At 36.9% G+C, this 25592-nt stretch overlaps 1 protein-coding gene across 1 annotated transcript in view; it reads right to left on the minus strand.

Moving 5' to 3' along the window:
• Positions 1-25592, minus strand: part of EML6 (echinoderm microtubule associated protein like 6) — a gene marked incomplete at its 3' end in the record, with an annotated part of 102782 nt that overhangs the window by 51873 nt on the left and 25317 nt on the right. Inside the window, exons 2-5 of the mRNA XM_009583103.1 lie at positions 12882-13041; positions 6747-6845; positions 4548-4616; positions 1464-1649 (exon numbers count right to left, since the gene is read on the minus strand). Coding sequence (XP_009581398.1) covers positions 1464-1649; positions 4548-4616; positions 6747-6845; positions 12882-13041 — 514 coding nt within the window. The remainder of the gene's footprint in view (positions 1-1463; positions 1650-4547; positions 4617-6746; positions 6846-12881; positions 13042-25592) is intronic.

The raw sequence follows: 25592 nt of genomic DNA on the forward strand, positions 1-25592 counted from the left end.
TGAAAGACAAGTTTCTATTACAGTTTGAATGTCTTCTTCATTTTTGAAAATGCCTCATTATTGATGACTGTGCTGTACTACATTGGAATAGCTCATGGAATGCCTGCTGATTCAGTTTATTAGGAAAACCTCTCAGTTAAGAGACAAGTTGAACTGCATGGAAATTAATACAATGAAGAGACGACCTCTGTTTTCAAAATGGCCTTGTTCAGTGTCTTAATAAACTAGTATTTCTAATAATTAATTACATACAGATTAGAAATTGGGCAAGAGAATGCATATTAGCCGTGGGCAAACCCCATAATTTATAAGGATGAAAGAGAACACACTGTTTAGAAAGAGATCGTATTTAATCATTCTAATGATTCTAAATAAAACTCTGCAAACAAAATTCTGCAAATATACTACAGGGGTTTATTGTTTGCCAAAGATATTTCCATGCTATTGCAGTTGCACATAACCACAACCTGGCAATTACACAGTAGTTCCGCAGGTAAGATGTCCCACTGACTTCAATCTGACTGCTTACATAAATTAGGGATTACTTCTATAAATAACGATTACTTTCTGAACACTTAGATCTAATTTGAAAAGCTAATATGAATCTTGATGCACTGCCAACATAACTAATTTTGGGAGGTCAGAAAAAACCGTTAAGCTTGCAGTGCTCTTTCTAGAAAGGTTCTACAAGAAAACTACAGTGACAACTGTTAGATTTCATATCACTCTTCTAAGAAAAATATTCTTGTTTCCTTCTGTTCAAAAAACCCATGCTAGAATGCCATTAGCCACAGTCATATTCAAAACAGGAGCAGTTCTCAAATACATTTGAAACAAGACATGAAAATCCTACTGTGCCTTTACTGCAGCAACAACAGAGACATAAATTTATTATATTAGAGTGGTTAGAAATCTAACACGATCCTATACATTCCCCTTTCTCTCTGTAATTATAAGTGCTGCAAATTAGCAGAGGGTGTTATGAAGCCCATTGGAGTAAACTATCTCTGGAATATGGTCGGAGTGCAATTCACAGATTAAACAGGTTTACTCCACATTGAAGCTTTTATGAAGAATCAGTCTTCAGTGTTGGGAATTTTAGTGGTAAAATTCTATTTAAAATAGGATCATTTGGTTACCAACTATTTTTAAGTAAACTGATCATAACTGAAGCTACTCAATCTGTGAAACTTTAGATTTAGAAACTTCACTTTAGATTTAGTCTGCTTGGTTAAATCAATGCTACAAATATCAGCAGTTCTGTCAGTATCAGTTCAGCAGCTAGCATCTGTTGACAACATGTAAACAAAGTATAAGATTACATGTAAGTTCTTAATTGATGAACAGTCTTAGACATTCTTCTGACCTGAAACAGAAGAAAATCTTTGTAGATAAGCCTTCAAGAAGTTTTTCAAGTCAATGAACAGTTCATTTCAGAAATTGACATTAAAAACACAACTTACACTATGTGCTCCTTGAATTGTGCGGACTAAGTTTAGCCCTTTCCAAACATAGATGTCTCCATTTAAAGCACCAGAGTACGTGATATCTTCTTTTGCACATGCTAAACAAAGGATAGTTTGGAGATCTCCTGTTTTACCAAATATTCCTCTCTTTGCTGTCAGCGCATTTCCACACAATGTCCAAAACTGTGAAACGTAAATGGCATATTAGGAAAAATTTCTGCAGAATTTCCGTTTTTTCATATTAGTGTGCAGATCTCACAGATGTACATCCTTACAGAACAGTGTCTGGACAGACACTTAAATGACTCCTGTAGTCCCATCAGAATGCCCATTACTCCAAAAACTGCCCATTTACCAAGGAAACCCCCAGGCAAATGCAGGTTTAGATTGGATATTAGGAAAAATTTCTTCACCAAAAGGGATGTCAAACACGGGAACAGGCTGCCCAGGGAAGTGGTTGAGTCACCATCCCTGGAGGTGTTTAAAAGACATGTAGATGTGGTGCTTAGGGACATGGTTTGGTGGTGGACTTGGCAGTGCTAGGTTAACAGTTGGACTTGATGATCTTAAAAGTCTTTTCCAACCTAAACGATTCTATGATTCTATTATATGATTCTATGAAAATGAAAACTGCTTGAGAAAATGAGGCACAATTCTGACTCACTATTGCTACACTACCCCTTCTCATGATCTCACTGTCTTTTACCATGTTTTGCTGGGTTGTATCTGTCAATATGAACGCACACTTTTTAAAGCCAGGAACGTCCCATTTTTCTTGCCTGCAAAACTTAAAATACAGCTACACTTCTGAAGAAGTCTTAAAGAACTTCTTAAAGAACTTACATGCCTGCAGTAGACATTTCTGCCCTTTTCCAATGCACTGAAAGAGATACGTCCCTCAAATACAGTTATATTTACTGAGAAATGATCTGTTGGATGGAGACTGCAAACACTTGTACATAAAACAACTCTGACTACGGGAGTAGTAGGTTCTCTCAGTGTGGAATTGTGACTTTCTTGATTTCTACACAGAGACAGTAACATTCTGCAAAAAACAATGTCAGACTGACTGGGGAACAGAAAAGAGCCAAGAGAATGCAAAGTTTGTCTTAGAAGGGTGGGCTAGAAATAGCATACTACTACTTTTTGAATCAGTTCAGAGTGCTTTTTTTTAAAATAAATGTAATTTTATCAAGCAGAGAGGATAGTTCGTGCACTCAGCTCCCTCAAAGATCAGACCTTCCAGGGAAGGTAGAGTAAAGAGAATTTCCATTAGATGTGTAGGAGAAGTGCTGAAATATCCAGGCCTGCCAGCACTAGGATGTTCTAGACACGTGCAGAAACAGAACAGTAAATCTATGTGGTGTAGCATAGTCCTGAACGGACTTGCCAGTTCAGGTCTTTATTGGTTGAGGCATCTATGCTCTGTGGTCCGTTGCACACTGGAAAGATACCTTCAGAGATTGGACAGGAAGAGTGAAGTGCCTGACATAGATGCATAATGTCTATCTCATTCCCACTTTACATGCCTACATCCATCAGTGGCTGTAAGCCAATTTTTTAGGTCTTTCTCTTTGTACTTACTCCTATAAAATTCCTATAAAGCTGAATTCCAGAAAATCCTTGGATCAAGAATTTTTATTTCAGATCCTTCTCTACTTCTAATTCAATTACATTTTCCCATTGCCTCTTAACATAAGCCAATTTACGAGAAGGCAGTGGGAATACTTCCCCCAGGGCTTTCATATTGTGAGTAAAACATATACTCTTCTCACTTCTGTGCCCTTCTAGCTGTAGAAGGGCAAGAGAGCTGGTAGCAGCGTTAGGAAATGGGTGGAGGGAGGATCCTGAGCTCAGTCTGAGATTCCTTAGCTCCTAGGCTTTACCACAGCTTCTAATATCTGCTCAGCCAAATGAGCCAATAGAACTGAAATGCTAAAGAAATAAACGGCACTATTCCCAAGTATTAGTCCCAATTCTCAAAGTGATACAATTACTTTAGAGCTGTTCTTTTCCTTCATTGCAAGTTAAAGTAATTATCACATTCCCACAGCCTTATAATGAGCAGCAAGTATATAGACTGCTGTTTGACATCACTGCAGGGGAATATCTAATCATTTCCCCCCACCTTTTTTTTTTTTTTTGGGGCATGCCTGTATCTATATGTATTTACTTTGCCTGGTATTATGTATGTTCAGGGTAATTATGGCCATTTTAAACAGAACACAGGTGCCAAACAAAGACAGGTTTTGGAAAACAGCTTGCAGAATACAACAGATGGTATCACTTCTGCCAAAACCACCCACAGTTTGAAAGCAGCGGTGGTTTTAAGGGCACAAGCTTCTCAGTAACCAGAACTAGAGATATTAAATGGTTTCCTAAACTTCTAGTTAAAGCTCTTCCCACCCCAGTCATGTGAAATAATTGCCATCTGTTAGGAATGCTTTTGATGAGACAGGAGAAAAATAGAAACCTGCAGGGAATACTGGCAAGCAGAAGGATTTCTTTGTAAGCTTTTTATAGGCACGAGAATGCTTTATCCTGAACTTATAGTATATATCCAGGTTCAGATTTAAATCACCTCCAGAAAAGGTGACTTAGAGGGAGCAAATAGTGGGGCCCTAGAGTTTTCATCTGTTCACCTCTGCAGGTATTGCATACCTTCTCTGCGGTATTCCTACAAATGCTGGTAGCAGTTCATTCAATTCACACTTCTAACTTAGTTCCTCCTATACTTGTTCAGTGACCCTTCGTGATGCTTGATGAGAGAAATCACTAAAGGCTGAGACAATTTTGAGACAATCTGGGTGGAATGGAGAGGGCAGACAACCCAAAAATTACAAGTATACAATGATGAAAATCACACCAAATGATCTTCCCACTTTGCTTGTTAAGTGGATCTGCACCTCAGTCACTGCTGAATGTCTAAATTGGCTTCAAACAAAAAGTTTTGCTAAAATGTTCAGAGTAAAGAAAGAAAAATATAAACTGTCATATTTAAAGCCCTCATCATATAAGAGGACAACTTTTTTTGGTGACATTTATTTACTTTTTAACAAGTAAACAATAAAAGCTATTTACCTTTATGTGTTTTACTCCACAGCTGACGATTCTATTTGGTTGATATTGATCCCAGGAAATATCGAATATCTGTTAAGAAATACAGTCAGCTGATATTTTAAATTATACAGTAGTTGCATCAAGGCTCAGTTTGCTTTTACCAATTTTTAGGCATCATTTCTGTTGCAACATATTACTAAAAATGAAAGAATACTATTTAGGTAAATTTGGAACTCTCTCTAAACAAAGATTAAGGCAAACATGCAGGCTTCCTCACATAGTTCTGTCAACACACCTCATTCCTGCCTTCACACTACCAATCTATTCTAGCACCAAGATATTATTGAATAAACAATATTTACTGTCTCAAATAAAATGAGAATTATGAGAATTAATGAGAACTAAGCTAATGTTCCTAAAGCTTAGGGAAGAAAGATCAGTACATTTATCTTTATTCATTATTTCAGGTAAAAGGTACAGTATCTAATTTAACCTGATTACCAAAAGACCTCAGTGACAAAATGGGTGAACATCATTCATCTGACCTAATCTACAGAGTTAAAATTGAATTCTTCATTTTGATTAATGTTACATTTACATTTCTAATAGCATGCATCAAAAAATGAAGTATCAGATCCTATATACCTTACCAGAACAAACTCACAGTGTATTCTATGACTACGGGATTATGCCAAATGGAAAATATTGTTTGGAAACAAAAAGTTATTATTTTGGCCCTGATTTTCAACAATATGTTATTTTTAGACTTTTCACCTCTGGCATTCAGCTTTTCAACGTCCGAGCTGAGAACAAATGAGGTTACCACAATCATTAGTTACTTCAGAAAATGTATGTCTGTAGAGAAATACAATGGGACTTTTTGCTGCTTTTAGCTCTTCAGCTATTGAGTATAAATCACAAGAGAATTTCAATCAGCTTACAGGAACATACTCTGTTAAGCCTACCATCATTCATTTTATACAAAAGAAAGCACTGCCTTCCTACAAAATACGTATCTTTTTATAAACATCAGGATTTACAGTAGTTCAAGTACTATTTCATGTAAGTGCTGCTAGAACACACAAGATATTTCACCTTCAGAAATGCTTTATGACTCCTGCACACTAAATCATCAGAATTTGTGGCCTAGTTAGATATGCATTCTTTCCCACTCTCTCTTCAGTGCCAAATCTCCTTTTTCTGGTTGTGAAAGCCTACTGAGACTAAGATTTTAGTACTTCTTGCCTGTCCTGGAGTCTTCTGCTAATTCAGAACCTGATCTTGTACCTACTGAGGTCAGTAGCAAAACTTCCACTGACGTAACTGGAAAGTGAATCAGTTCTGAAAGAGAAATTCGAATAAGGACTAAGATTCTGTTGTGTTGGGAACATTGTAAGTAAAAATGAAGTACCAGATTTATTCAGATGACACACAAGATGCAGATGGACTGTATGTACATACAAACTGTAAGGAAGGGTTTAGTCTGCTGCTTTGCATATATAAATACTCCATCATGTGTAGTAAAACATTATAATACCTCAAAATTATAACATTCTAGCATGTTATAATATCATAATATGGATAAGAGAAAAGTTGTCAGAATGTGTCCATCATTTATTTTAATGTATGCATCCTTGTGCTTATATATGTTGGGGAGATATTTTGCTTATGCTAAACCTGTTTGAACATTTCCTAATCCTGAATAATATTCTAAACTCAGTTCAGTTCTCATATTTGTTGAGGTTGTTATGATCCTTCACCTGAAGGTAATAGATATAAAAAGAATATTTATCCTAATTGTATTTCTCCTACAGGTAACTGTCTTAAGCAAAAATAAAAGGGAGATAATTAAACTTTCCCTCAGGATAAAATGTCTTTTTGACAGATTCAGAAAGAACATTATCTTTGTCCACTGAGCTAGCATTTCACATCTTATATAAAGAGCTATAAATCATCCTAATCAGTACGTAATTACAAAGTATTTCCTCTCTAGGCCTGCTAGACAGTCAGCTCAAGAATCCATCATGTGCCTCATTTATTAACACAGTGCTTTGTGCTATGTCTGGCACAATGCGAAGAAATAAATACCTTGTTCAGTATTTTAAAAGCCAGGTAGAATGATCAAAATTACCTTTGCATTAACCTAATATAAACAAAAATTAGTTTTAAAACAGTTTTGTAATTCCCAGACAAAATTCAGTAAACCCTTCATGTAATTACCCTGTCTGAATGGCCTGTAGCTGTTGCCAGTAGTTTTCCTCTCTTCCAGTCCCAAATACACACTGTATTTTTGGCATCCAGTCCCACTGAAGCTAAACGCTAGGGAAAAACAATAGTAATCCAGTTAACAGAAAATCAACTCAAAAATCAGTTTACTGTAGTTCAGATAGTTATGTGTACAAATGGATTTTCCCACGTGACTTGTGTTTGAGCTACATTGCAAAGGCACCATCAAGATATTCACACTTATATTTACTCACTGGAGAAAGCACTGAAATGTCTAATCTTTTTAGAAAAGTCAGGTTATTAATTTCAGATTACCAATGCCTCAAGTACAATTCTTATAATGAAAGATTTGAGATGCTTCTTTCAGGTGCACGTGATTCTAGCATTTTGATCAATTAACCTGATAATAAAAGCGAATGGGAAATAAAAGCTCTCATGATTTCCAAATACAATTTTGTTCATTATGCTCATTTTGTTAAGTTTTAGAATCAGAATTGGATATACTTTTAATAATTGCCATTTACATAGCTTAGTATATCAAATCACCAATTAAAATAACTAATAATTTTAATACTTTTAAAATCTCAATAATGCAAGAAAGAAAAAGAACAAAATAAAATCGAGGGGAAAATCTTCCTCTCTATGTTGAATTTATTAGATAGCAAAAAGGTCAGGTAGGTCTGATTCTCAGTTTCTTTGCATCCTAGTATTGACAATGACTACTTGAATAATTAGGGAAGGGGGGTAGATAGCATACATCTGCAACATATCCAGAAGATCAACAGTTATTGTGAAGGTTGTAGGTTTTCCAGTGACTGCGCTAATTATGTCCAACTTGATGTGATTTCCATCAGAGTTTCTTATCAGGTGAGAGATCTTTGACTGCAGACCAGAGATGGTAGAACTGGGTGTCGTGATCTGTACCAGTGCAAAAGATTAAGCTAGTGCCAAATGTACTGCAACTGTATATAACGGATGTGATGCCAACATATGTTGGATAGGGATATATAATGGATATGTAATGGATATGTCCAACATATATTAGTAAAAGGAATATGCCTGAGTAACTTGCACCATGGGAAGATGAGAGACTATTTTCATGGGAAACAATCTTGTAGTTCAGTAACATGACTTCTTAAAAACAGCCGTATCTGTTGTGTCCATACTGCCTGTCCCTTGTTCTTCTCATTGACCTGTCTAATAACTTCTTATCATAAGGAATTTACAGTCTAACCGAAGCTCCTAAGCATTTTGCTCTGTTATAGGAAAGCCTGCACCTTCAAGAACATGCAATAAATGAAACCTTCCTTTTTGCCTCAGAGACAAAGATCGGCAGATGAACCATCTGGTCCAAATGGACATATGTTTCAGAGATTACATTGACCAGACCTTTTCCTTGAAGACTTGCATCAGGAAGATGACTTGCAAACTGAATCTCTTCAACTGAATTTCTTTCAACTAAATGTCCACTATTTTTTGGCTCAAATTTTGAATACGCAAATTGTTTGAAGTCTGGAGATGTCTGATAATACAAAAGGACTGAGCCAGCAAAGAAAACAAATGTAATTACTCAAGATTCCTCTAAAATGCTGTATTAGAAAAAACAGTAATTGCAGTAAGGCTATCAACTACTGTACAACTGAGAGAAGAAATCATTATTCATGAAGAAACAGAAGGCTCCAGTTTTCATTCTGTAGCAAAATAATTCAGAGGCGAGGTACTCCATGCCTTTTCATGCCATTTATAAGTGTAAAAACATAGTGTACATCTTCTTTCTTAAGACAGCCACTCTCAAAAGTCTCTGGTTTAAATGCAGTAGGTACACATGCACCCTTCACTGTCTTCGTAAAAGTTACAGTTCCTTTATTTTAGAGCAATGAAATGTATCTTTTTAAACTTTGGTTTCATGGGAGTTGACAGCATGCATGATGCCTAATGCAATACCTGAACTCTGCCTAGCGAATAATGCATAACCCAACCAATATCCTACCAGCAAATGTACTAAGCAATATGGTATTAATGAAAAAAAAAAGAACCGAACAACCAAAAACCTATTTACAGACTTATACTACAAGTTCCTCTGAGTCCAGTCTACTTTTATGTTGTCTTTCACTGAAATAAAAATACCTGAGGTCTTGTTAAACCAAACTGTGTGAGGATCTACTGCAGGAACTTGCAAGACACCAAGTAGTCAGAAGACTTGATGATGATATATTACATCAAAATCTGTTTGAAGTCTCTCCATACGTGAGTCTTTGAAATGGTAGATAAAGGTAGGTTCAAAATTTGGGGTTCCATCGCTAAATGTGTACTGAATACCTGAATTTAACCTAGGACAACATGCTTGATTATTAGACATATGGTAATGAAGGAAAATGAAAACAAAATATAGGAAAGAATGAACATGCTCCTGCCAGTTACCAACATAAAAATATTTGTTTTCAGAAAGAACTATTATTGTAGCAAAAATAAGTTTTATTTGCCCTTGAGCAATCTACACCTACCCAGGGGTTTGGATGTACTGATCAAAACACAACATATTTTTCATGGAACCTTCACCGATTCCAACTTTTTCTCACCTCTTTTATACAGTTCTCTTCACCATGGAAACCATGGCAGTACTTGCAGTATCTTTTAGATTCATGATGTGAACAACATCAGATCTGAACTGTAACTACCAGTCAGGAAATTACCATTAGTGAGGTAGATGGACAGTGAAAGTACTAGGGGAAATTAAGAAATATTTTATATTTTCTTCCAACATAGGTCTACTGAAGAAGGTCTACTTTTCTGCTGACAGAAAAGTAAAGTGATAAATGCTGAATTTCCTTTTTGGTTGAAACACTTACACTTTCAGTCCTCCTTCTGGAAGAGAATTTGACAGAATTCTGTTCAGAGAATTCACACAACTACCAGAAGAAAATATCTGCCAAGTAGTTTATGCACATAATTAACCAATTATTTTTAAATCTACACAGATTTAGAAGATCTGGCTAAAGAAGTCTACTGCTACCTAATGCCAAATTTAGAAATGTATGTATGTATGTATGATGGCAGTGCCCTCCTCACTCCATTTTTTTAAAAAAATTATTTTTAGAAAGCACACCAAAAAGGGTTCATCTAAAATAACTCAGAACAAAAATTGAACCATAAAGTATTGGTGAAATACTTCAATATAAAAGATATCAGCTTTGTAGGCAATTCTGTGAAGGGCAAATGTTAGTACTTCTAAGGAGAAACTGCAGTTAATTCCCGATTCAACAAAAGACATTTTTAATTATAGGCAAACTGACAGCTCTTCATTAAACATTTGAAAAAAGTGCAGCTTCCCTCCCACCAAATGTCATCTCCTGGTCGTATAGAAGCAGCCCAAACTAAACTACATATTTTTAAATAGCAACAGTTCTGCAAGATATTCAGCTGCCATCAGTACTTTTAAAATACAGTATTAATTACAGATAATGTACAAAATAGGAAATTTACTCAAAATATATTTGTCTCCAAATTTAAAGCTGTATTGAAGGTACATAAAATAAAGGAAGCATATAAGCTATCCCTTGATATAAGCTGCATATAGATCTCCTCCATGTATTATAAAAGATAACAAATCGTGTTTACTCTCCATTACCCAGTTTGTGGTAAATTATGCCAGGGAAGCACTGCAGAGACAACTAAGCTGTCTCCGTGCAGTGTCAGCTGAAGTCCAGCAGGGAGTAATATTTCAGAACTAACTCATCTGAATGCCTGAAACAGACACCCCAGAGTTTCTGGTACAAGAAGAGCTAATTCATTAACTTGGCTAAAATATAGATGCGGTGTCACTCTTTTGGGAGCCACGGTAAGTCCACGTACTGGAGCTGTGCAGCACAGCAGCTCAACACAACCCAGCAGCAACTCAACACAGCAGCTACCCTTGGAACCAGGAGCTGTGCACAGCGGAGTGGGAGGAAGCCAAGCTGACTTTATGGGGATCCAGCTCAGATTGGGAAGCAGAATTATCTGGGCTTTTCCTCAGTCTACTTTTATTTAGAAAGTGGACAGCTGACAGAGGTAGCAGAGAAAAGAATACATTTCTTATTGCATCTATACCTTATGTTATTGTTGAATTTATTTGTGTTTTGGGGCTAAAATACAAATCTCTCTTGGGTATTAATAGACATTCAATATAAAAGAATGACAGGTATGCATTAGAAGGAAAGGTGCAAGCAATATATGCGGTCTGTTTTGTCCTATCACAAGATGCCAGCTCCCTTGGGTGTGCTGACTAAATAAACTGGCACTGCTAGCGGCTCTGAACTCCAAATACTCAAAGTCTTTCTACCATGCCCTTTAATTTTGGCTCAGCACATCAGCTGCTTCTGCAAAGTCAGAAAGAGCAGCAAAAAGCCAAGATACATTATCCATATTTATGTTTTCCAGCATTGGTCTTTCTCCAGATATAAAAGCGTTCTGTGCAAATTTTTATTTCCAGAATAAACTGCAACTTCTCCAGCACTTCCAGAAACAGAACGTTACTGTTCTGCAAGGTCAACACAGCAGTAAGTCAGTTTTTAATTACAGCCAGGCACTCAGCAGATTTTCAGAAGAGCCTCCACCTTTAACTCATACTGTCTGGCCTCTTTGGTGAGTCTTTACTCCCATTACGTGCTTAAATAGGTTTTAAAGAAAAGTTTATCCACCAGTCTTATGAAGTCAAAAATGAGAAAAAAAATTAAGAACATTTCTGAATGAACAATATATTAAAAAATATTATAGCATTAGAAATTTTGTTCTGTTGATTTGGGGGTTTTCTCATCTGACTTTTTTATTCCACAATTCCCAGGAACACTTTTTTCTTTAATTAGAATTGGCACAGGAGATTTCAGAGGAAATGACTTTACTTTAAGAAAACTGGAGGAAGATGGTTGAAAACTAGGCTTAAAATAGAAAGCTAGTTCCAATTTTTAATGGCGAAATATAATCCATAGTGCTGTTTAGTAATTCAAGTTACCCAACGCTTTTTAAACATGTTAAAGGCAATTGCTCATGTTGGTGTCCTTCATTTCAGACTAATCTTTAAACTGAATATACACAAGATAATGCACAATAAAAAGTACTTTTGTTTCATGTGAGAATACATTTTATCCACTGTATGGCCAGTTCTGATCTCATTCAGAGTAGTAAAAGCACTGTGTGGTCAGTGGAAGAGTAGCTAGGCATATGATAATAAAGCACTTCTCAATAGACAGCTAAGCATCTAGTACATGATTTTAAGAAAACCATCTAAAGGCAGTTCTGCCCTATTGGGATGCAATTCTGAGGTACACAAGCAAATACAAAACCCAATAAAGAGCTGTGCAAGAATCCAGGTATCAGCTAATCTAAGCAATCCTAAAAATACTTTAGCAACCAGCTATAAAGTATGACCACGGAGTTACATCAGAAAACTCATTTGGATATCAATAATCACAAAATTGCACAGATAGGTATTTATAAAACAATGAATGTGAAATATTTCTCAGGTTTATGTGAATTGCAGATCTATTTTCCTCCTAGTTCATTCACAACTGAATGCTTTTAATAGTTGGCCTCCAGGGGAAAAAGAAATAATCAATGTGTTTAGCTGTGAATTGCCCACCATTTACTTACGTTTTAAACTTTGTCTCAAAATACCATGTAATCTAATCACGTGGTACAAAGCCACACACTCTGTGTCCTAACCCCATTATTAATTAAGTTGACTGTGCACCCCAGCCAATGAGACTCTCCGAGCGGTGAGATTACTGGAGTTCCTCTGCCAAAAAAGCTGCAGGACTGTGAGGGCTTTGCCAGGAACTGATCTCTTTGAACAGCAGGTGACAAGTATGTGGTGAAGCTATTACATTTGAGCCACAGAGGGCCATCTCTTCTGTGGATATTTGTCCAATACCCAATGCCTCTACTTGACTTGAATGCTAGGTCGTGATTTTCATCTCAAAAACATCTTTGAAAGAGCTGTATTTGCAGTTCTTGCATTAAAAATTTAATTGTAATAGGAGTTTCAGTACTACAGCCGTATAGCTATGTAAACATAAAATACTTCAATGTGCATACCTTCTAGAATCAGAAATCAAACTAAATTCAAAACACAGAGAAAGAAGATATACAAACCTGGCCATCTGAATCAAAAGCTAAGCAGGCAACTCCATGTGTATGTGCATCCTTAAGAACAGACACAGTCTGTACGCGGTAGGAATCCCAGATGCAAATGTAAGGGTCCTTCCCAACCTGCCCTGTAGCTACCAAAGTTTTATCCGGGTGAACTGCGAGGCTGAAATAGAACACAGTTGAAGTTATAATACACTTTCTGAATCAGTAAAATAGTACAAAATGTAAAAATTAAATTAAAAAAAAACCCAATTTTTTTTAGTTCTCAAAAACTTCAGCTCCTTTTGATTTATTGGAAAGATCGTATCAACTGTCTTCAAAACTCAGTCTATCCCATTATTTACTTAAAATAATATGTTTTACTGAGACCAACATGGCTAGTGCAGAATACAATTTATCATGTAATAATATTTTAACTAGAAAATTTAAGGAAAACTTAACCAGAGAATTTTTCAATACTTTTGATTGATAAGCTGAATGAACACATAGGCTTTTATCTTAGTCTTTCATAGCTTTATAAAGTCAGTGGATGATTTTCTACAATTTATTCTTCTTTTATACATCAGCTCAAATATTCTGAAATACAGACCAGTGGCTGAATAATGGATATTTTTCACTATGAAAAATACATGCAAGAAATCCTCTCATCTTTACGTGTTTAAAGATAGTAACCTCAGAAGAGACAGAGAAATAAATTTCTCCTATATTTGAAGAAAATGACATATGTATTTTAAGATCTACTTTTAGTTACTGCTGCCTAAGGAGAGGTAAAGCTTACTGTACCTTTATTAGTTTATCTCATTTTCTCTAACAGCCAATTAGAAATGGCACTTTGCACAAAAACTGTCACATCAAGCAGTATTTCTACTACTTAAAGCCAAGAAAGGTGCCAATGTTTCAAAAACTGTTTCCTGGTTTTCAGTGATCAACTTCACTAGCATTCAGAAGACTTGCTTTGACCAACTCTTTCTTATACATTTATTAAACATATTAAACACTCAACTTTTTTATTCTCTGTAGTATTTGTACAGATATGCTACTGCAAGGTGCATTCTAATGCAGCTCTATTAGCAGACCCAAACTGTATTTCTGTTCACAGTCCTTCAGATATGAAAATCTCCACCAGGCAGCCCACAGTATCCTTCTCCCTAAGTGTGAACACTAATATTTACTTCCATTTTGTTGCGTTGGGAGCATTTCTCTTAGATTGCAAACATTTTCTGGAACCAAGCAGTAACATCATTAAAAAAAAATTTTTAAAAATTTTATTTTCCTCATCACACATAACAGATTTCCATTGTAACACAAAAGACAAAAGGCCACCATTTAGCAAACTTCATCCCACATTAACATGAGGAATGCAGGCTATCAGTAGTGACACAGTAGCAGAAGCTGCTCTTTGCAATTATTCTGAGCTATTGTCAAGCTATGCTTCAACCCTTGAGGTATTCTCTCTGACAAAACCCAGAGGATCTAGTTTGAAAATTTAGCTTGGGGATGTTAATACTAAAAAACCCTCCCTAAGGTAATATGAATACAAAGACAGTTTTACACTGTTATCCAGGAAACGAATTTGAACGTCTGAGTATGTGAGCTACAGATGGAATAAGGAAAAATACCCTATTAATAAATTGACGTTCAACAGATGGCTTAGGGCAGCTGAATATTATTTCTATCCCAGGAGCAGATAATACTAATTATTAAGAATTCATCAAAAAACTTAAGGAAGTTTCAAAACTTATGTATTCAATTTTTTCACGTTAAAGAACAATCCCTGTGAAAAGAACAATTTTAGCACAATGCCCAGTAAAACTGTTCTATCTGCTTCTGCACTTGCTCATTCCTCCTTTCCTTCACAGGCTTGGATTCTACACTATACTGTGTGTCAACTAGTTCACCTCAATTCTAAACCTATGAGGGGAATAAAGGATGACTCCACCATACTTAAGCTGTGATACCTATAATTAAGTTAGAATACTTTTCTTCAATGATAAAAACCAGAACGAAAAGATTAATTGGGCTAATCTATCTCACTGCTAGAACAGAACCACAGCTTAATTACATCTACCACTGTTTTGTACAGTTCGGTTTTCACATACTAGAGCTTCCTATTTTACGTCTTGTATTTCCATTCCTGGATATAAGGTTAAGAACAAGCACACATTTCCTACAACCTAAATATGTCTGTACTGAACATATCTGTTATTTGTTTTATCCTTTTTGACGCATGAAGTCAACTAGTGGGAGAGCTAAAATTAGGACCTAATATCAAAGAAGTAGTACCTAAATAAGTAGTCTGATTTTTCAGAACCGCTAAGGATGTTCATCTCCCGCTAACAGCCTTTACAATGCACTGTAACTGCCTACGTTCAGTCTGGCTGTTAGATAACCAAGTCTTTATTTTTGGCAGACAGAACAGCGGGTTACAGAGTAAGGAAATGGAGTCCAATTTCAAGAACAAATCTTGGTGACTGTTTGATACCTGTACGTGATTTAGATGTTTGTTGTGTATTAAAATACAAAAACTGTATGCGCCACTATACAATATATCTGCTGTAGGGTCACTTCCTGTCTTCAGATCGTAAGATTTCCTGCTGGCACAGGTTCTGTGCCCCTCCCTGCCTTTTAAAATGAGTATAAACTTCATTGCTTCTGTTTTGAACTGTTAGGTGCATTTCTTCAACCTTTCTAAGCAAACATCCTATCCTGTATCTAAAGCACTTATAATGATACCACATCACTATTTGTGCCACTGAAAAATACTGAAATACTGTGATAATCAGTGCAATAAGAAAATATGATTAGAATACATTAGGCATTCAAACAACAGCAATTTATGGTATAGAAAAATATTATTAGGGAATTACTTCCTATTCCTTCCGACAAGAGGAACATCTAGAAACACAGAAGTCTTGGTTATGCAACCATACAATTTTCTGCAAGTCACAGGCAACAGGTCTGCAGACATTTGTTTGAGACACATCAGCGTACGTCAGAGCTGTTAAACTAAAGCGAACGATTGGACCACTGAGGACTTAACATCTCCGAGCCGGTCACTACTGTCTTCACTCCCACACTTCCTACCACACAACTTTACCTCCCTAAGCCCGTTCTCCCTTGCTCTGCTCATCCAGCAGAGTGTGCACACTCTTATCAGCGTATGTACATTTGCAGACCTATTCTCAGTATTTAGAATACGTAACAGTTCCAGTACCTAATAACAACGACAAAAATAAATAAAGTGGGAAAAATAAAATCAAGACATATCTTAAAATCATGAGCATTTCTCTTAAATGTAATGCACATAATTCCCGTGCTTTTCCTATGAGCGCACTACACAGATTACACTAGCAAAGGCTTTACTATCAGTGAGCGGGTTGCTCCATGAGGACAGATGAGCGGGGAACCAAGGGCAGCCATGGCACGTGCAGTGCCCTCACTGACCAGGGTGTAGACCCACGAGATCTACGCATACGGGCAGAAGAAATTTCACATGAAAATTTCTCCCTCCTTTCCAGGTTTGTGGGAAAAGAACTGGATGGTCTCTTGCTAAAGAGTTGGGGTGGAAACGGAAAGGATAAAAGTAGCAGCAATTGCTGCTGGTACTGCTTTCTTGTAGCAGCAGTCACGTCCCCACACGCCTTGACCTCCTCTCTGCGGGAAGAGGAACAGGAGCGGGTGCACGTGTAGGGCAAGAGGCAGACATCAACTGCTTTGGAAGCGCGCGTTCCCTTCCGTCCAGGGAAGGCGAAGACAGCAAGGGGATTCCTGGCAGTTTGCTCTTCTGAGCAGCTGAATGCTTTTGTGCATGCAGAAAGCTAACCGTGAATTCCAAAAGCGCTCTGATGTGTTTGCAAAAAATGTCTGTAATAAAAGTGCCTCGATAGGCACTTCTTTTAGCAAACAATCCATTTAAGATGAACTTTAATATTACTTTAGGTAATATTTTAACATTACACCTTATTAATAAAAAGATCTATCAGGAAGAAGAGATTTCGGGCAACACTTCCTTTTCTTTCCTGTCCAAGATCAACAATTATGAATCCTAGCATCCAAGGCTGGAACCCTGTTAATTTAGGATAATTAAAGATGCCAGTCATGTGTTCCGGCAGGGTCTGAGGAAATGCTTTATAAAAGTCATTAGTGGATCCATCTGGTCTGGGGGCCTTGCCAGATGGTAAACTCTCACTACCTCCGCAATTTCTGTTGCAATAATACCCCGCTCCAAGATTTTCTTTTTCTTTTATAACCACATTAGAATTTCAAGGGACTGAAAGTGTTTGTTTCTTGTCTATATTGTATTTTTGGGGGTTTCTGTAACAGGTCCCATACACTTATACACACATAATACAGATTTCAAGTTTAAAACCGAAATGGAACTGAAGTAGAAAAGTTTAGATATGGAATGCAAACTACTTCAAGTAGCTGAATTGAATATTGTTTAATTGAATTGAATATTAATTTTTAATTTCTGTATTTAAATTGTTCTCAAACTGCAGATAAAACAATTTTTTCTTCATAAAGCACATAGTCAAGGAACCAGAGAAGTACAGATGCTAGAAAGAATGGATGACTGGGAAGAACAAAAAAGGCATGAGGGAATTTATGATGGTTGAGGAAGAGAAGTTTCAAGGAAAGAAGAGAAGGCTTAGGGTAGGTCTAATGACAGTCTTCCAGAACATCAAAAGCAGTCACAGAGAAGGTGGAGGTACTCTTTTCCCAAGGATGCATGGTGAGAAGACGAAAAGCAAGAGACACAACTGGGAAATGGGAAATTCTGTCTGGATACAAGAAAAACATTCTTCACCATAAGAAGAATTAAAGATCGGGATAGGCTGCCTAGAGAAGTGGTAGAAGCCCCCTTGTTGGAAATTATTCAAGACTTACTTGGCTTGACAGGACCCTGGATAACCTAATCTAAGGCCGTGCTCTCAAGAGAAAGTTGGGCCAGATGATCTCCAGAGGCCCTTCCCAAACTAGACTTCTCTATGATTCCAAATACTGAAATACATCAAGAAAATCGAAAGTAATCAAAGTAAAAATGCATTTTGGCTCACAGCAGTTTACTTGCATTAGATAATTGCTCCTTGATGCTGCAAAAAGAAAGCAACTCCTGTTATCTTTAATACATACATAGGGAATTGATAGGTTCGTTGAGATCTTGAAATGGGTGTATCAGATAAGAGATAGAAGTTTAAAACTCACTATTCTGGGTCTTTTAAATATATCACTGCACTATCCTATTTATCAGGTAGTCAAAACACTTTTGCACTGCAGCAGCCAAAGGCTGAACATTTGCTTTTATAGCTTTGAGCGTATAACTTTTCAAGGTATGTTTTCTATTTATGAATGTCATATTAAATTGAATCTTTTTATAACCATCCTATTAACCATTCTTTGATTTACATGAATCAAGAAAATACACTTTTCATGCAAACTAAAACTAGTTTCCAGAATGTCCCATCTGACAAACAAGAATTGCTTTTTGAAAGAGGAAGCAAACACCTATAGTTCTGAATAACGTTCAATGCAGGCTGTGATTGAAAATCACTGTGTTAGATGGACTTGTCACCCATCTCTTGACAATGCAATTCATTCCCAGTGCTAGGGCTCTTTTGCACCTTAAAGCAGCGTGCGAATTTGATGCTATTCTAAAATAACTCTAGATAGTTAAACACTGATAAATTACTCTCTACTTCAAATCCATCCTGTTTTAAACTTGAAATAACTTGCATGTTTAGACAAACCTTTACAGAATTATGCAGTTTTATGTAACACAATGCTATACAATGATAATGAAGACTTGGGGAGAAAAGTGAGGCAAATTGAAAATCAAATTCCATAGCAATGCAGATACTGTCTGTATATGATTAATTCTCTTCAGAAATAAACAAAAGAATTTATGCTTTCTTGCTCAAAATCTGCTACAAACCCTACAGTTTGGCAGAACAGAGAACATAGTGGGTCTTCCCTCAGAATTTAGGTCAAACTTGTTGCGAAGTACTCAGGGCACTGACTGTGCTATGCTTGAATGATGGACAGATAAATAACACAGCTACGTTTTTTCTTAAGACTTTTTCTCTGTAGCAAAAAATATCTCTGAAGAAAAAATATTTCCAAGAAGCTCCAAGCCTGCCCTGGAATAGGCCATTACGTGCCAGTAGGTATTTTCTTCTTGGTTGCCTCCTTCTGCTCCGCACTGTTAGTTCTCAGTGCAGAAAGAAGTGACACGTTCAAGATCCTGACAGGCCAGCAGGCATGTCTGAATACCAGGGATCTTTTCAGCTATATTTTACTGCTCACACAGTGCTAAGGACAGAACTGTCTTCACAGGTAAGCGAAGAATGCAAATACACCTTCAGGAACTCATTTCACAGAACAAAATGAGTTTCTTTCCTCAGTTGTGGCATCAAAAGGGAAGACTATAACTCACCGTACAGACAGAGCAACATTTCAGCAAAATAAGGCAAGATGCAGCCTGACCCCTGTTTCTGAATACAACACAAAACATAACCAAGCCTAATTAAAAGAACCAATGGAATAAGGACCAGCAGTTAAGTGGAAGCAAATGTGGGGACCTGCAGGAGCAAGAGAAAAACAAGAAGGAAAGGGGACCTAGGAAAAAGGAAGGGGGGGTGGGGGGGAGAACAAAGCAACCTGCACAAACCCCACCAGGTCATGCTGTAAAAATGGAGAGGAATTTTAGGAAGAAAAGTGCAGGAATTTGACAGACTTATTCTGCATATAATCTCCTCCCAGATTACTTCTGAAACACAAACACCACGACTATCATTTGAGGAAAATCAATCTCTTGATAATGAAGGAGATTGCTACTCATGCACATACACAGCTCGCAACCTTTTGCTCTCCCAGTGAAGCCTGTGACCCCCACAAGCGGTAAGGAGCTGGCAGGCAGATCGCACACCAGGATAACCAATTTTATTTGGCATGTACCACAGCGCAGGTGACAGAGGCTATGGGAACACACTGCAGGCATATGAAACAAGTCTCGCAGGGAGAATAGAGACAACAGAGATCTGGTAGCTCTGATACACGCAGACTCTCTGTGTGTGCATATATATGCATGTGTAATACAATTAATGCACACACTCAGACAATTGAATTACTTTTTCCACATGTGAACATATAGCTGTAATAATACTTTTAAATATACAAAATATTACCACACACTTGTTGCAAACAACTCAAGTACAGAAACTTGTCCTGAAAAAATAAGAATATAAATGTTCATGGAAACACCACTGGGTAAGGGCAATGACAAAATTTTAATTTACTGGCTTGATGTTTATACAGTAATATCTTGCTTATATATAACACAGAACAGCATATGTGTACAGAAATACGTTTTTAAGATCATCTGGCAAATAAGGCATTTTTTAGGTCTAAGTTCTTACTAACTATTCTACTGCTTGCTTTTCCCTTCCTTCCAGCGTTTACTCACCATTCTGCACTGGCTTCCTACCTAGAACAAGTCATTGCAGGCTAATTTCCTCAGCAGCAAGTTCTGAATTTGGTGGCCTGCCTCAGACAGCTACCATCTGCTTGTCAGAGGAAGCAAACACCTACAGTTCTGAACAAAGTCAATGCAGACTGTGGTTGAAAATCACTGTGTTAGGCTTGGCACTCTTAACTGGTCCTGGCCACAAACCGAGTCTAAGGTTAATCATTTATGAAGTGGACGTGCAGCTCAGCTGGGCTTAATAAAGGTCTCTGAAGCACACACATTAATAGCTGTTGTTACGCTAAAGTATACTTAAAGTTCCTGGGAATGCAGGGGGCATTTTGACAAGGATTTTATTTCTGACTGTTTTAAAGAACTCACGGCAGGGTAGAATGGTGGCAGAAGCATGCAAAGTTACTATGATTCCTGCCACTCTAAAATTATTCTTCTTTGTCCTTGGGAAGTTACTGCTGACCTGCTCCCTGTGCCAGTGTTTGTTATGCAAGCCTATGGAGTTATTCCACCACATTTCAATGAAGTTTGTTCGGCTGCTCAGTGCTTATTAGAAGTCTTGACAGATCAGGCCTGTAGGGCTGTGTAAGTAACCTAGCAGAACATAGAATTTGTGGTTGCACTGCGGAGCTACAGAGGTGTCACCGTCAGGCCAGATTTAAAGACTAAATTGCTTTTGATCAAGTGATTAAAATCTCCCCAGTAACAGAAGGGAAAGAAGCAAGAGGAAAAAACTCTTAAAATGTAATGTTTTGAGCAAAACGTTCTGCACTTTAATTAAGGCCAGCTCTGATTTACACTCATATGCATCTGTACGCAGAGAAAAATTTGGCAGGTTTAATAAAAGAGAACAGCACTGCAGCACAGCACTGTGGCTCCTCATCACGCATGGCTGCAGTAACACAAAGGTCACACAGTTCTCTAATGATGTATTTTTCTCATGCATATTTATTTCGTATATATCTCATGGATATTTTGCAACTCTCAACTTCTGCCAGTGAAAAGAAGCCCTAGGAGATTTTATCCAAAGCCCATTTAATGACATTGAAAGGTCAGTATAAACAACTATTGATGTCCTCATGAACTGTGTTTTTTGAGCAACAAGTGATCAGGGAAAAACATGCAGTATTTCTTATTAGCTGCACTACACCAAACAGATTCTACCGTGTAATTCTGAAATTAAACTACCATACACCAGTTTTCCCCTTCAGTTTTCACATGCATGCACACAGTTTCTATCTGAGTCTAATTGTATTTGCATTCATGATGATGATTGCAGCAGGCTACTGTATCTGAAAAAAATCCCCAAAATGACACAACTGTGAAATTTCCAGAACTTTTCGTATGTAGCATGGTATGACTATTTTTTCAAGAAAGACCTAAAGATAACACTGGAAAGAGAGGGTTTTGGCCCATTCTGAGAGAAGTACGGAGATGCTGCTAAACAAACATGAGCTGGATCAAGTTGCATCGATGTGCGGGGTTCAGCCAAAACAGCTATAGTACTTTTTCTGGTCTGAAATAAAACTTAGTATTTTTTTGTGTAGAAACAGAGCAGGAAGCTACCAGAGCTATAAGTTAGAAAGGAGAGGGAATAGGTTTTTCAGAAGGATTTCTGGATAATCTCTTGCTGCGTGGCCTCATTCTTTGCCTTTCTTGAAAATTATAGGTATGTAAGTCTGAAAATCATAGCAACCACTAAAAAACAAGAGGTAACGAGACTGTAAAGACTTTGGCCAAAAGACATGTAAATAAATACCCATGACAGATACACACGGCACCTCTTAATTTAAGCATTGTGATTTGACAAAATCAGTAAGATGGAGCTGAATCAATCCCTTGTAAAGAAAAATGTACCTGAACTGGAGACTAAAAACAGAGAGTCAGGAAAGAGGAAAGAACTATATTTAGATCAGCATTATATTTGCCTCCTACCCTATTCTATTCTTTATGATAGTTGAATGGACAATGTAAAATGTTTTGAAATAAAATGCATAGTAAAACATCGAGTAGATACTCGGTCTATGATTTTGAGATAAAACAGCAACATAAATGATACCAGGTTAACTCAATGATTTTTCAATACATGGAAAACTAATTATACACTGCTGTAAATTTAGTATTGCTCAGCAGAAACTAGTAAAACTTTCATGTTCATCTTTTTAAGGCCTGTCTGAACACTGTGATTGAAAGTACAATTTATACATCAGATAAAATCTTAAGTTAAGAAATCATGGTCACTGTCACATGTTGTAGCCTCCTTTATTTCTTGTGTTCACCCTATTTCAGCCAGACTCTGTTGAAATACCAGATTCAAAGTGCAGTCAAAACAGATGACACGAACTGTGCATTGCTGCTAGTAATAAAACTTTATTTTTCCAATTTCGTCACACTCTAGGGCTGAAACAACTAAAAATGGACTGAATGTAGCTGTGCCTTTTCTCCCAAATGCAGAGATGTGATCATTATTCAGGCAAAGACTAAGCCAACAGCTGTAAAACTGGTGGTCACATTGAACAGCAAATATCTGAGCACTAATTAATTGCCCACAGCATGCTGATGTCAGTCAAGTTGTACTAGTGTTGCTGCAGATGGGTCCTATGCTTGACAGCACAGCTGAAGGTATTCTTTCCAGAGGCTAATTCAGTAATTAACTGCTTTGGGATTTCCTGGATCTCCTCTACTTTTTGTATAGCTAACAGTCATTAGTGGATATAGCTATAACTAGGCAGATCACTCAAGGCACAATCCAAGTCAAAACATTTGCAGCAACACCTAAGAAAGAGGAGAGAGGAAACGGGAAGAAAATCATGGAAACAGGACAGACAATATATATAGTTAACAAAAAGAGGAGTCCAGAGGGAGCTACAAAATGAATAAAATATAGAAGGTGTGATAAAAATAACCAAAAAGCCCAGAAAACAGTCAAGGAGAAATGGGAAATACTGTAGAGAACAAGGAAAAAACCCCAGCCACTGTCATAAATTTTCCGGATCACTCCCACTTTAATTTTTAGTTTAAGAGATTTCATCTCATCCCGTTGGAAATCCTTGGTATATTGACATTTATGACATGTTGTACGATCTGACAAAACTCATAGGCTTTTGTTAAAAAATTCACATTGAGATAATATTGTTTGCCAAAGGTTTGTCTTTAACTGATTAGCAAAAATAAGGATTTTAAGCCTAGAGAAACTGTTCTTAATTCAAGTGCAATGAATGCATGGTGTTACAGCTGCGTCCTACTCAGGCATTCTTCTCATGATAATCCTGTCATACAACATTTTGAGTTTAAGCACTTTAATGGAAAGAAGTAGAGAAGAATAAGAGCTTGATTCAATAATACATCAAACGAACGCACACTGAGCTGCATTTGATCGGTCAGAAGCAGATGATGATTCTTTTCACGCAGAAAGTCTACAGATGTCTACAGAAATGATAAATATGGCAATACTAAATGTGGCTGGAGAAAAATATTAATTTTTACGTGCCCTAGACTATGGGGAGTTTTCAGAGCTACTAAGAATGCTTTTTTCTCTTTTGAACACTGCTGGCTGACATTTCTCTTACAGAAATGCGAAGCCAAGACCAGCAATTTTGTTACTTTTCAAAAATACAGTATTGTATACTGGATGATCATCAGATCAGGGAGCAAGATAAAAGAATTTTTCTGTGGTGGAGAAAGTACTTTTGTACTCTCTGAATGACAACAGTCCATATTCTGCAGCCACACCTCCATAAGCTAACAGACCTCTAGGTATAATGAAGGGCAGAATCTTGCACAGTACATAGGAATGGGAAGTATCTGCGTTAGCCAACTGCTGTAAAAAGCAGTTAATCTTTATTGACCATGCTGTAGTAGAAGACACGTAACACTGACGCATTGGCTACATATATGGATATAGTCCAGTTTTAGGACTTCTGCTAGGCAGCAACAAAATTTTGTCAAACTTCTAAGTCAGCGTGGTTAAGTGTCGGAGATCAGCTATGCTCTGTTGTAATTCTGAGTTGCATTTCTACTTCGCCTAAACTGAGACACCTTGCTCCATTAAGAACTGCAAAGAGGACAGAATTGTTAATGCCATTTTGTTGTAGTCAGTTGAAAGTTCATGTTCTCTTTGCTTCTCAAGAAACTATCCCTTCCTGTATTTTAGAGATTCAAAAATAGCAGAAATAGGAAAGCAATTCTTGCATGATTATATAGAAATCCTGCTCCCTGTTTGGCGTGCTGAAGTGAATAACAACAATAAAGATTACATTGGAGCAGAAAACATTGCAGAACATATAGAAACTGTATTCAACATCAAAATGGGTCTATATCTAAATTCCTAGTTACAGTGCATCAGCGGCAAGGTCATAAATATCAGTTTTATGAGCACGCTTGCCAGGCTTCTGAGATTCCGTTTCACCAGCTAATTGTGTAGAACACAAATGCAAACACTATTCCTAAAAATTCAGATTTTGCTTTTAACAAATACATATTACAAATCCATTTTCCCTTTTTCTAGCAATTAAAACAAGAAAAGTTTCTATGCAATAATCCATGAAACAATTTTATTTTTTGAGAAGTGCACTTACTAAAATAAATATGACAGTTGTTAGCTTGCTTTATATTGTCTGACACAACTTGAAGATTATAAGTATCAAGTGTCTCTTTTGTATGGGATAGATTATACAAAGATTCTTTATCTCAGTTATCAACTAACATGACAAGATGCTACTAGAACCCATCCAGCATTAGACTTACATGTTAAACTTCTTACATACAGAATTTATCTAGTTTCTCAGACACTATTCTAGCTGCTGTATATGAAAGATATGTCACCCAGCTATAGCCTATTATTAAATAAAAAGCAGCTAAGTATCATTATTTTTTAAAACCAAAATAGAACATAACTAAGGATTAAAAACAAAGCCTTGGTTTCACCATACTCTGCTATACTTCTGATGATGAAGTTAGGCAGCATCATGGTAAAACCAACAAATTGGTTCACCAATAACATACCAATACCCTGCACATAAAATCCAGAAAGGTAAGCAGTAACACGCCAAAGAAATGCACTTAGAAATTAATGCCGATCAGAATTTTCCACTGCTTACCTTTTAGCCTTCTCTCCTTTCTACCACAGGCTTTTCCAGTCATTGCAACTCAGCCGATTTCATCTATTGCTGATTTGAAACTAAGTAGAATGTTGCTTTTGTCTACAAGTTAACCACGCTAAATTTGAACCACTAGGTAGG

The sequence above is a fragment of the Fulmarus glacialis genome, unplaced genomic scaffold (genome assembly GCF_000690835.1).
Source record: "Fulmarus glacialis isolate BGI_N327 unplaced genomic scaffold, ASM69083v1 scaffold1188, whole genome shotgun sequence".
NCBI lineage: Eukaryota > Metazoa > Chordata > Aves > Procellariiformes > Procellariidae > Fulmarus > Fulmarus glacialis.